The following is a 12,099-nucleotide window of genomic DNA, read 5'->3' as shown; positions in this document are numbered from 1 at the left end:
GCACTTGGCAGTGCAATCTCTCCCCCTCCCGAGCCACACACACACAATATTTGAGGGATCTGACCGGGAGAAGCCAAGGGCCTCTCTGCTAGACTAGCCACCCCCATGAGGACTTGTACAGCAGCAGCCAGGCCTTCAGTTCAGAGCCAAATTACTATCAAAGCCTGAGCCTGTTCATTTAGCATCAAACAGAAGAAAGAAAACACAGAAAATTAGGGACCTGGACCAATAAGAAATGCTCATTTCTGTTTGTTGCAAAACATACAAAGACCACACAATCCTATTGTACGAATCAATGCTGGAACAAGGAACAAAAGCATGGAGATCGCTTCATCCTACAATTTGTTTCTACCAATTTGGCTCATCTGTTCTGTGTAGGTGTTGCTCATTTGTAGGGGAGCTACTCTTCAGGGGGAGCCTCCCTCACTAGACTGCTGATGGTTGGTGATAAGTAGAGGTTAACCCAGTTGGTTGGTTGTTCTTGGACTGGGTCCAGCCTGCTCAGGAGGACACTGCCTCTCTGTCCTCCAATCTATGCCCTGTTGCTACTTTTTAATCCAAAAAGTAACATGAAAGGAACCTGGCCCTAATGCAGTGAATTGATTCCCAAAGAAGATGTGTGTGTTGGATCTTCACAGACAAACATCAATATAATTAGTGGAAGGAGAACTAAGCTGGATCTCCTAGAGTAATGTAATCGTAGGATTCCTCTAAAGTTGTTGACCTTGAGCTGTCAGAACTGGGCTGTGATTTCTTAGGGTACATAAAGCAGAACAGTGTGCAAACGAAAATGGAAAATGAACACGAGCCTTTGTTCTTGGCCAAGCTCAGATAGGACCGCTCAGTTGCACTCAGATTGACGGTTTTCTTTAGTTTGGTGCCTAAAGAACGAACCCATGGTTAGATCTGTCTCCCCTCTGAAAACAACTACATATATTCAGTGTAAAGAGTAGAGGTCGACCGATTAAACGGAATGGCTGATTAATTAGGGCTGATTTCAAGTTCTCATAAATCGGTATTTTTGGACACAGATTTGGCCCATTTAAAAAATACATTTAACACTTTTATTTAACTAGGCAAGTCAGTTAAGAACACATTCTTATTTTCAATGACAGCCTAGGAACGGTGGCTTAACTGCTTTGTTCAGGGACAGAACGACAGATTTTCACCTTGTCAGCTCGGGGGATTCAATCTTGCAACCTTACAGTTAACTAGTCCAACGCTCTAACCACCTGCCTCTCATTGCACTCCACGAGGAGACTGCCTGTTACACAAATGCAGTAATTCAAGGTAAGTTGTTAGCTAGCATTAAACTGATCTTAGAAAAAATAATCAAGCAATCATAATCACTAGTTAACTACACATGGTTGATGATATTACTAGTTTACCTAGAGTGTCCTGCGTTGCATATAATCGATGCGGTGCGTATCGTTGCTCCAATGTGTACCTAATCATAAACATCAATGCTTTTCTTAAAATCAATACACAGAAGTTTTAAACCTGCATATTTAGCCAAAAGAAATCCAGGTTAGCAGGCAATATTAACCAGGTGAAAGTGTCACTTCTCTTGCATTCATTGCACGCAGTCAGTGTATATGCAACAGTTTGGGCCACCTAATTTGCCAGAATTTTTTGTAATTATGACATAACATTGAAGGTTGTGCAATGTAACAGGAATATTTTGACTTATAGATGCCACCCGTTAGATAAAATACGGAACGTATTTCATTGAGAGAATAAACGTCTTGTTTTCGAGATGATAGTTGGGGTGGCAGGGTAGCCAAATGGTTAGAGCATTGGACTAGTAACCGGAAGGTTGCAAGTTCAAACCCCTGAGCTGACAAGGTACACAACTGTCGTTCTGCCCCTGAACAGGCAGTTAACCCACTGTTCCTAGGCGGTCATTGAAAATAAGAATTTGTTCTTAACTGACTTGCCTATGTAACAGTATAACTTTAGACCGTCCTCTTGCCCATACCCGGGTGCGAACCAGGGACCCTCTGCACACATCAACAACAGTCACCCTCGAAGCATCATTACCCATCGCTCCACAAAAGCCGCGGCCCTTGCAGAGCAAGGGGAACCACTACTTCAAGGTCTCAGAGCAAGTGACGTCACCGATTAAAACGCTATTTAGCGCGCACCACCGCTAACTAAGCTAGCCGTTACACTCACCCCCCTTTTGACCTCCTCCTTTTCCGCAGCAACCAGTGATCAGTGTCAACAGCATCAATGTAACAGTGTAACTTTAAACCGTCCCCTTGAACAATACCCGGGCGCGAACCAGGGACCCTCTGCACACATCAACAATAGTCACCCACGAAGCATCGTTACCCATCGCTCCACAAAAGCCGCGGCCCTTGCAGAGCAAGGGGAACCACTACTTCAAGGTCTCAGAGCAAGTGACGTCACCGATTGACCCGCTATTTAGCGCGCACCACCGCTAACTAAGCTAGCCGTTTCACATCCGTTACACCTAGTTAAATAAAGGTTAAAAAAAAAAAAAAATAGTTTCCGGATTTGATCATATTAATGACCTAAGGCTCATTTTTCTGTGTGTTTTCATGTTCTAACTAAGTCTATGATTTGATAGAGCAGTCTGACTGAGCAATGGTAGGCAACAGCAGGCTCGTAAGCATTCATTCAAACAGCACTTTAGTGCGTTTTGCCAGCAGCTCTGCTGTTTATGACTTCAAGCCTATCACCTCCCGAGATTAGGCTCGTGTAACCGATGTGAACTGGCTAGCTAGTTAGCGGGGTGCGAGCTAATAGCATTTCAAACGTCACTCGCTCTGAGACTTGGAGTGGTTGTTCCCCTTGCTCTGCAATGGTCGCGGCTTTTGTGGAGCGATGGGTAACGCTACTTCGAGGGTGGCTGTTGTCGTTGTGTTCCTGGTTCAAGCGAGGAGAGGGACGGAAGCTATACTGTTACACTGGCATTACTAAAGTGCCTATAAGAACATCCAATAGTCAAAGGTTAAGGAAATACAAATGGTATATTGAGAAATAGTCCTATAATTCATAGTACAACCAAAAAAACTTCTTACCTGGGAATATTGAAGACTCATGTTAAAAGGAACCACCAGCTTTCATATGTTCTCATGTTCTGAGCAAGGAACTTAAAATGTTAGCTTTCTTATATATTGCACTTTTACTTTCTTCTCCAACACTTTGTTTTTGCATTATTTAAACCAAATTGAACACATTTCATTATTTATTTGAGGCTAAATTGATTTTATTGATGTATTATATTAAGTTAAAATAAGTGTTCATTAAGTATTGTTGTAACTGTCATTGTTACAAATTAATAAATACATTTTTTTATATATACAAAAAAAAAATAATAATAATGGTCCTCCAATAAATCGGTATCGGCGTTGAAAAATCATAATCTAGTAAAGAGGAGGCTTCCATCATTGTTTCCTTACTCACATAAGACTAGTAGTTTAGTCTACAATATTAGTAACATTCTTGCTAAATGTCAAACTGTCGCCAGATACAACAGATAATCACAGACCCTCCGTGTCCAGCTGCAGAATCTGTCCCATAGATGCTCCATGGCAACCTCATTCCATAACTCCATGTGCTGTAGCCAACTCCTATTGTCATGCCATACAGTCCATAATGGACATACAGTACCAGTCAAAAGTTTGGACACACCTACTCATTCAAGGGTTTATCTTTATTTTTTACTATTTTCTACATAGTAGAATAGTGAAGACATCAAAACTATAAAATAACACTTATGGAATCATGTAGTAAGTAATAAAAAGTGTTACACAAATCAAAATGTATTTTATATTTGAGATTCTTCAAAGTAGCCGCCCTTTGCCTTGATGACAGCTTTCCACACTTAGCAATATCTCAACCAGCTTCACCTGGAATGCTTTTCCAACTGTCTTGAAGGAGTTCCCACATATTTGGAGCACGTGTTTGCTGCTTTTTCTTCACTCTGCGGTCCAACTCATCCTAAACCATCTCAATTGGGTTGAAGTCAGGTGATTGTAGAGGCCAGGTCATCTGATGCAGCACTCCATCACTCTCCTCCTTTAGCCTTTACCGTCTGGATTCGTGTTGGGTCATTGTCCTGTTGAAAAACAAATGATAGTCCCACTAAGCACAAACCAGATGGGATGGTGTATTGCTGCAGAATGCTGTGGTAGCCATGCTGGTTAATTGTGCCTTGAATTCTAAATAAATCACCAACAGTGTCACCAGCAAAGCACCCCACCTCCTTCACGGTAGGAACCACACATGCGGAGATCATCCGTTCACCTACTCTGCGTCTCACAAAGACATGGCGGTTGGAACAAAAATATCCTAATTGGACTCATCAGATCAAAAGGACAGATTTCCACCTGTCTAATGTCCATTGCTTGCGTTTCTAGGTCTAAGCAAGTCTCCTCTTCTTGTTGGTGTCCTTTAGTAGTGGTTTATTTGCAGCAATTCAACCATGAAGGCCTGATTCACACAGTCTCCTCTGAACAGTTGAGGTAGAGATGTTTCTGTTACTTGAACCCTATGACGCATTTATTTGGGCTGCAATCTGAGGTGCAGTTAACATTACATTACATTTAAGTCATTTAGCAGACGCTCTTATCCAGAGCGACTTACAAATTGGTGCATTCACCTTATGATATCCAGTGGAACAGCCACTTTACAATAGTGCATCTAAATCTTTTAAAGGGGGGTGAGAAGGATTACTTTATCCTATCCTAGGTATTCCTTAAAGAGGTGGGGTTTCAGGTGTCTCCGGAAGGTGGTGATTGACTCCGCTGTCCTGGCGTCGTGAGGGAGTGTGTTCCACCATTGGGGAGCCAGAGCAGCGAACAGTTTTGACTGGGCTGAGCGGGAACTGTACTTCCTCAGTGGTAGGGAGGCGAGCAGGCCAGAGGTGGATGAACGCAGTGCCCTTGTTTGGGTGTAGGGCCTGATCAGAGCCTGGAGGTACTGAGGTGCCGTTCCCCTCACAGCTCCGTAGGCAAGCACCATGGTCTTGTAGCGGATGCGAGCTTCAACTGGAAGCCAGTGGAGAGAGCGGAGAGTTAACTCTAATGAACTTGTCCTCTGCAGCAGAGGTAACTCTAGGTATTCCTTTACTGTGGCGATCCTCATGAGAGCTTGTTTCGTCATAGTGCTTGATGTTTTTTGCGACCGTACTTGAAGAAACTTCTTGAAGTTCTTGAAATGTTCAAGATTGACTGACCTTCATGTCTTAAAGTAATGATGGACTATTGTGTCAGTTTGCTTATTTGAGCTGTTCTTGTCATAATATGGACTTGGTCATTTACCAATAGGGCTATCTTCTTTATACCACCCCTACCTTGTCACAGCACAACTGGAAAGATTAAGGAAAGAAATTCAACAAATGAACTTTTAACAATGCAACACCTATTCATTTAAATGCATTCCAGTTGACTACCTCATGAAGATGGTTGAGAGAATGTCGAGAGTGTGCAAAGCTATAATCAAGACAAAGGGTGGCTACTTTGAAGAATCTCAAATATAAACAAATATAGTTTAACACTTTTTTGGTTACTACATGATTCCGTGAGTGTTATTTCACAGTTGATGTCTTCACTATTCTATAGAGAAAAACCCTTGAATGAGTAGGTGTCCAAACTTTTGACTGGTACTGTACATACAGTCCAAAGAGCTCATGGGACAAGGCCAGATCCATGGGAATTGGAGAAGTCCTGTCTATATAGATGTCTCTCTTTTTACGTGCAGATTTTATGTGCAGACATCTATGCGTTAGGACAGGTATTCCCATTGTGTGTACCCCCCAGCGGGTACGCCAAGTAAAAATGTGATTCACCTCCACATTTTCAATCAATACATTTATATTTTCCAACGCGAGTAGCCATGTTTCACTGCCAAAAATAACATTAAACCATCTAGTGTTCGGCGAAATAACAATGTCAAATACAGGTAGCCTAGTCAAATAATTCTTCTAACGGTCCGTATGTATGGGAATCCCACTAACGGTCCGTATGTATGGGAATCCCACTAACGGTCCGCATGTATGGGAAGCCCACTAACGGTCCGCATGTATGGGAATCCCACTAACGGTCCGTATGTAGCCAAACCGTAGCTGCTGCTCATTCCATTTGCTCGAAAATGTATAAATGGTTAAATAAAATGTAGCACCGCATCCACAGAGACACATACCATCTCTACTGGTAGTACTGCTACTACCAACAGTACACCTGCACCTGTTGACGAAACAAGATGTTCTGCGTCAATGATCACATCCAATGCTAGCATCAGTAATTCTACATTTGTTGTTAGCCCAGCAAGCATGGACACACAGTTGTGAAGCTGATGCAGCCAAAGAGCTACTGCCCCCTTACCCGAGAAAGCTCTGAACAGACGGTGACATGGACCAAGTTCCACAGACATGTGACTAAAAGAAATTGAATAATGTGTCCCTGAACAACAGGGGGGTCAAAATCAAAGTAACAGTCAGTATCTGGTGTAGCCACCAGCTGCATTAAGTACTGCAGTGCATCCCCTCCTCTTGGACTGCACCAGATTAGCCAGTTCTTGCTGTGGGTGTTCCCCCACTCTTCCACCAAGGCACCTGCAAGTTCCCAGACATTTCTGGGGGGGGAAATGGCCCTAGCTCTCACCCGTCGATCCAACAGGTCCCAGGCGAGCAGAATGGGACTGAGAGCCGGGCTCTTCGCTGGCCATGGCAGACCACTGACATTCCTATCTTGCAGGGAATCACTCACAGAACGAGCAGTATGGCTGGTGGCATTGTCATGCTGGAGGGACATGTCAGGATGAGCCTGCAGGAAGGGTACCACATGACGGAGGAGGATGTCTCCTTGTTACGCACAGTGTTGATATTGCCTGCAATGACAACAAGCTCAGTCCGATGATGCTGTGACACCAATCCAGACCATGACAGACCCTCCACCTCCAAAATCGATCCCGCTCCAGAGTACAGGCCTCGGTATAATGCTCATTCCTTCGACAATAAACACGAATCCGACCATCACCCATGGTGTCCTAGGTTTTCATAACTGTAACCTTAATTGCCTTCCGTCTGTAAGCTGTTAGTGTCTTAATGACCGTTCCACAGGTGCATGTTCATTAATTGTTTATGGTTAACTGAACAAGCATGGGAAACAGTGTTTAAACCCTTTACAATGAAGATCTGTGAAGTTATTTGGATTTTTACAAATTGTTTTTTGAAAGAAAGTACTTTTTGCTCACAACTCGATGAAACCTTCACAACTCGATGAAACCTTCACAATTGCGTAGAAATTTAGAAAATGCCATTTTGAAAAATAAGCCGAAGGAGTTTGAGCGAGAATTAAGACGACTTTCGAGTAGTAAGACATGTATAAAAACAACAGATACCAGAAGTGTCTTATATGGTGAGCTACCGTGTGGCTAGGCCAGGCAAGCCCCATACTATTGTGGAGGACTTAATTCTTCCTGCTGCTGCGGATATGGCTGGGTCAACGCAGGGGAAAAGGCCAAAAAAACTATACAGACAATGTCTTCACCAAACAGCACTGTTTCAAGACACATCAGTGACATGGCAGAAGATGTTTTGAAACAATCACTGCTTCGCATACAAGCCAGTGAATTATTTTCATTACAGCTGGATGAGTGAACAGATGTGGCGGGCCTGGCACAACTCCTGGTATATGTCTGTTACTTTTATGGGGGGTCAATTAAGGAAGACATCCTCTTCTGCAAACCAGGACAACATGAGAGGATATTTTTAAAGTACAGGACAACTTTGTGAAATTAAATGGACTTTGGTGGTCAAGATGTGTTGGTATCTGTATTGATGGCGCAAAAGCCATGACAGGGAGACATTGTGGAGTGGTAACGCGCGTGCAAACAGTTGCTCCCGACACCACTTGGGTAAACTGCAGCATTCACCAAGTCTCTTGCTGCAAAGGAAATGCCTGACAACTTGAAATAGGTTTTGGACACTACAGTGAACATGGTTAACTTTGTTAAAGCAAGGCCCCTGAACTCGTGTATTTTCTTCATAATGCAATGATATGGACAGCGACCATGTAATGCTTTTATAACATACTGAATTGTGCTGGTTATCAAGGGGCAAAGTATTGACACAGTTGTTTTTGTTTTTTTAATTGAGAGACGAGTTAAAGTTCTTTACTGGCCATAATTTTCACTTGTCTGACTGCTTGCATGATGTTTCTCACACAACTGGCCTAACTGGGTGATGCTTTTTCTCACCTGAATGATCTGCACCCAGGATTACATGGAGTCTTCGCAATTATATTCAATATGCAGGACAAAATTGAGGCTATGATTAAGAAGTTGGAGCTCTTCTCTGTCTGCATCAACAAGGACAACACACAGGTCTTTCCGTCATTGTATGATTTTTTTTGTGTGCAAATGAACTCACAGACAATGTCAAATGTGATATAACAGATGACAAACAACTGGATTCATTATCCCTTTCATGCCAGTCCACTTACCGATATCTGAACAAGAGAGCCTCATCGAAATTGCAACAAGCGGTTCTGTGAAATTTTTATTTAATCAGAAGCCACTGCCAGATTTCTGGATTGGGCTGTGCTCAGTATCCTGCCTTGGCAAATTGCACTGTTAAAATACTGATGACCTTTGCAACCACATACCTATGTGAGAGTAGATTATCGGCCCTCACTAGCATGAAAACTAAAGAGGCACAGACTGTGTGGGGCAAATGATTTAAGACTGAGACTCTCTCCAATACAACCCAACATTGCAGAGTTATGTGTATCCTTTCCAGCACTCCCTTCATTAACCTGTGGTGAGTTATTCACAATTGTCAATGAACAAATAAGGTTTTATAAGATGTAAGATGGTTAAATAAAGAGTCAAATTATTGATTATTATTAATTGTGCCCTGGTCCTACGTATAAGAGCTCCCTCCTCACTTCCCACGAGCCGGGTTGTGACGAACACTCGTTCTTAAGTTTAATAAATGTATTGTATAGTGTGTGTGTGGCAGGCGAACAATGATGGCAAAAAACGACATTTGAGAGTGTGCTGACCCTGGTGCTAGAGGGGGTATGCAGCTGGAGGTTAAATGTTTGTAGGGGTACGGGACTATAAAAAGTTTGGGAACCACTGTGTTGGGACATTTAATTTTTTGAGATATAGTATAGTGGAAGTGAAAGATTCCAGATCTCACTTCAGTTTCCGATAGAGGAGTGACTAGATGTTGGTTAGTGGTAGTGAGCTACTCTCTCAAACATGCCTCCTGAAAAGCATGAAAACCACTGTGCCTCTTTCTTCAGCAAATTGTCATTAGCCTGTCAAGGGGCTAGATCTGATATGGCTCAAATTGCTCCGTAATGGAGAGTTTTGAATTACAGCCCCTGTTCCCCAGCTCAATCTCTATGTTAATATTCAGGCCTCCCCATGAGAGATAATTATGGGGCAACTGTAATACGAACGTAGTGTGCTAACGGCGATCTGGCCATTAGTTACTGTTGGGCCTGGTCCAACCTCAGGCGCTAAACTAGTGGGATCAGCAATATCAGTCTCCACTCTGGCCCCGGGGCGAGACAACAGTTCCCTCTGTGGAGATTCAGAGAACATGTTCTGTTCATTATGCCAAAATATTTCAATAACGTAAAATAAAATTGAGCGTTATTGATTGGACGAGTCCAGATATAGCCCCCCCCATGTTTCGGTCCGTTTTCTTACATTTGGTGCCTAATGAACACGACCCAGACTCACATTGAGCGCACACAGAGATGGAACGGGCTGCACATTTACTGTAAGGCCAGAGGCCCCAGGGAGCTACAGTCTGCAGCCACTGCTGTAGCTCCTCAGCAGTCCACTGGATGATTACATTAGGCCAAGAAGCCTAGCAGTGACGGTCCCTGTCCAGTAGAATTACTTGGTAAAACTTGATTCCAGCTGTTAGAATATCATGCATTACATTTCATGGAGGGAAACATTTTGTATTTATAGGGCAAAACTAGTCATCAGCCTGGACACTGGAACACTTTTCCTTGAGGCCCCCATTTTTTAAAATTAATTAATGATAAATCTGCAACAAACAAAAAAATATTTAGACAGGCACACTGACAAGGCATTGCCCGAACTGCTCTTTGGCCAGTCTGTTTCTGGGGGGCTACGGTTTCACTCTGTAACCTCAGTTGTAAAACACCTGGCCAGCTAGCTCCACCTGCCAAGTCCAATACAGGTGCAGGTTACGTTAAATGGTTACAGTTAGGGGAAGGGTTAGCTAACATGCTAGTAGTTGCAAAGTAGCAAGTAGTTGAAAAATTGGTATTTAGCTAAAATGCTAAAGTTGTCCATGATGAGATTCAAACACGCAACCTTTGTTACCTAGATTTTCATCCACCACAATCAACTTCTGTCATATGTAGTCCTCCTAAACATATAATACTAATTTGAGTGTTACGGATTTACACTTACTATGTTGCATCGTCTGAGACCAGGCTGTAAAGCTAGGTTGATGTTTTATTATTATGTTCTGAAAGGCAATGCTTAATGTTTAGCAAGGGCCCCTTTCACTGGACAGTAAGGGAATTAAATATGCAAGACTAGATATTAATCAATAATGGTTTCTTTCTGATACCACCCAGCCAACGATTTTTGTGGGGAGAATTTTTTTTCTTCAATATTTTATATGCCTCATCACTTAATGCATAGCTTAGTACAGGGTAAATAAAGGCTATTTTTAGGCCCTACTACATGTTATTAGTTTCATCGGACTTGCGGCCCTAAAAGTACCTCATCCTAGAAAACATTTTACACACCTAAGGAAACGTCATGGGACATTGATTTGTTCAGAATTTATTGAGAAAACACGGCCGAATTATTTTGACAGCTTGCTTAGTTGTTTGATCATCGCCCAAATAAACAATGGATAAACAGATCTACTTACTCGAATGCGAAGAACAAGGAGCAGGTGCCAACGATGAGAAATAAGGTTAGATAGAAGACGCCTTTCTGCCGGGCCATCATTACGCGTCCATCACAGCAGAAAGTGTTTTTCCCTGGGAGCTTTTCCCATTTTCGTACCTTCCGTGTCATCATTACCGCCGACATACTGACAGTTTTCGATCAACTCAGTAAGCTATAGTGACATATAATGTTTATAGGCCACTGTATGTAAATTACAATATTTACTTGACTTTCAAAACGAAAATTATACGGTAAAGTACATTTCCCTGTGACAGGAAATATCCGTGAGATGTTTTTTTTCCTTCACCGTTTATACGGGCGATTCAGCTCACAAATATGCGTATTCCTATAAACACTCCACGTTAGTTGTTCTGAAATGACATGATTGAGAAGTACATGTCGTTAGTGTCATTCATTTGAACAAATCCATGCATCTATCCATATTTTCGGCAATCAAAGTTCTCCTCGTTTCAGTGCGTCCACCTCCTTCCAGTGCCAGAGGGCTTCCATTCTATAGTAGAACAGTAATCAGTATCTTAAATTCTCCCCTTTAATAACGGAATTTGTTTGAGTCAGATCTTTTTGGCCCAAAGGAAAGAAATCCAGTCTTGCTACTCGCATCAGGAGCGTGGACCTTGACCGAGTGACATCCATAAAACTGATCATACATGCGCGCACATGACAGTCATCGCTTGGTTTATGTTGATATTAGTCTATTCAGTAAGACATAATAACACATTTTTAAAAAACAATAGTTCTATATCATAGATAATCGTTGCCTAAATAAGGTGTGTTGGTTTTGATTTCCCGCAAGACGCGATGCGAGCTTGTCTCGTTTCTAATCAATGGGTGCAGGAAACACGCCTAGATTAAAATGTCTTATTTTAAAGGGGCAGTACAGAAAGCAAGGAACAAAGGAGATAGAGTTCTCTATTTGAAACATTGGGATATTACGCTACCAATCAAAAATATAAACACAATCATTTCAAAGATTTTACTGAGTTACAGTTCATCTAAGGAAATCAGTCATTTTAAATAAATAAATTAGTCCGTAATCTATGGATTTCACATGGCTGGGAATACAGATATGCATCTGTTTGTCACAGATACCTTAATAAAAGGTCGTAGGTGTCGATCCAGACCATCCCATACATGCTCAATTGGTGACATGTC

At 42.2% G+C, this 12,099-nt stretch overlaps 1 protein-coding gene across 1 annotated transcript in view; it reads right to left on the bottom strand.

Annotated features, from left to right (window-relative positions):
• The window catches only part of LOC118380074 (palmitoyltransferase ZDHHC9), a 47,848-nt gene extending 36,064 nt beyond the window's left edge, over positions 1-11,784 (bottom strand). Inside the window, exon 1 of the mRNA XM_052511868.1 lies at positions 10,907-11,784. Coding sequence (XP_052367828.1) covers positions 10,907-11,070 — 164 coding nt within the window. The 5' untranslated portion in view covers positions 11,071-11,784. The remainder of the gene's footprint in view (positions 1-10,906) is intronic.
• Between the last annotated feature and the right edge of the window lie 315 nt (positions 11,785-12,099).

The sequence above is a fragment of the Oncorhynchus keta genome, chromosome 4 (assembly GCF_023373465.1).
Source record: "Oncorhynchus keta strain PuntledgeMale-10-30-2019 chromosome 4, Oket_V2, whole genome shotgun sequence".
NCBI classification, from domain to species: Eukaryota; Metazoa; Chordata; class Actinopteri; order Salmoniformes; family Salmonidae; genus Oncorhynchus; species Oncorhynchus keta.
This window is presented reverse-complemented; position numbering and strand designations above follow the sequence as displayed.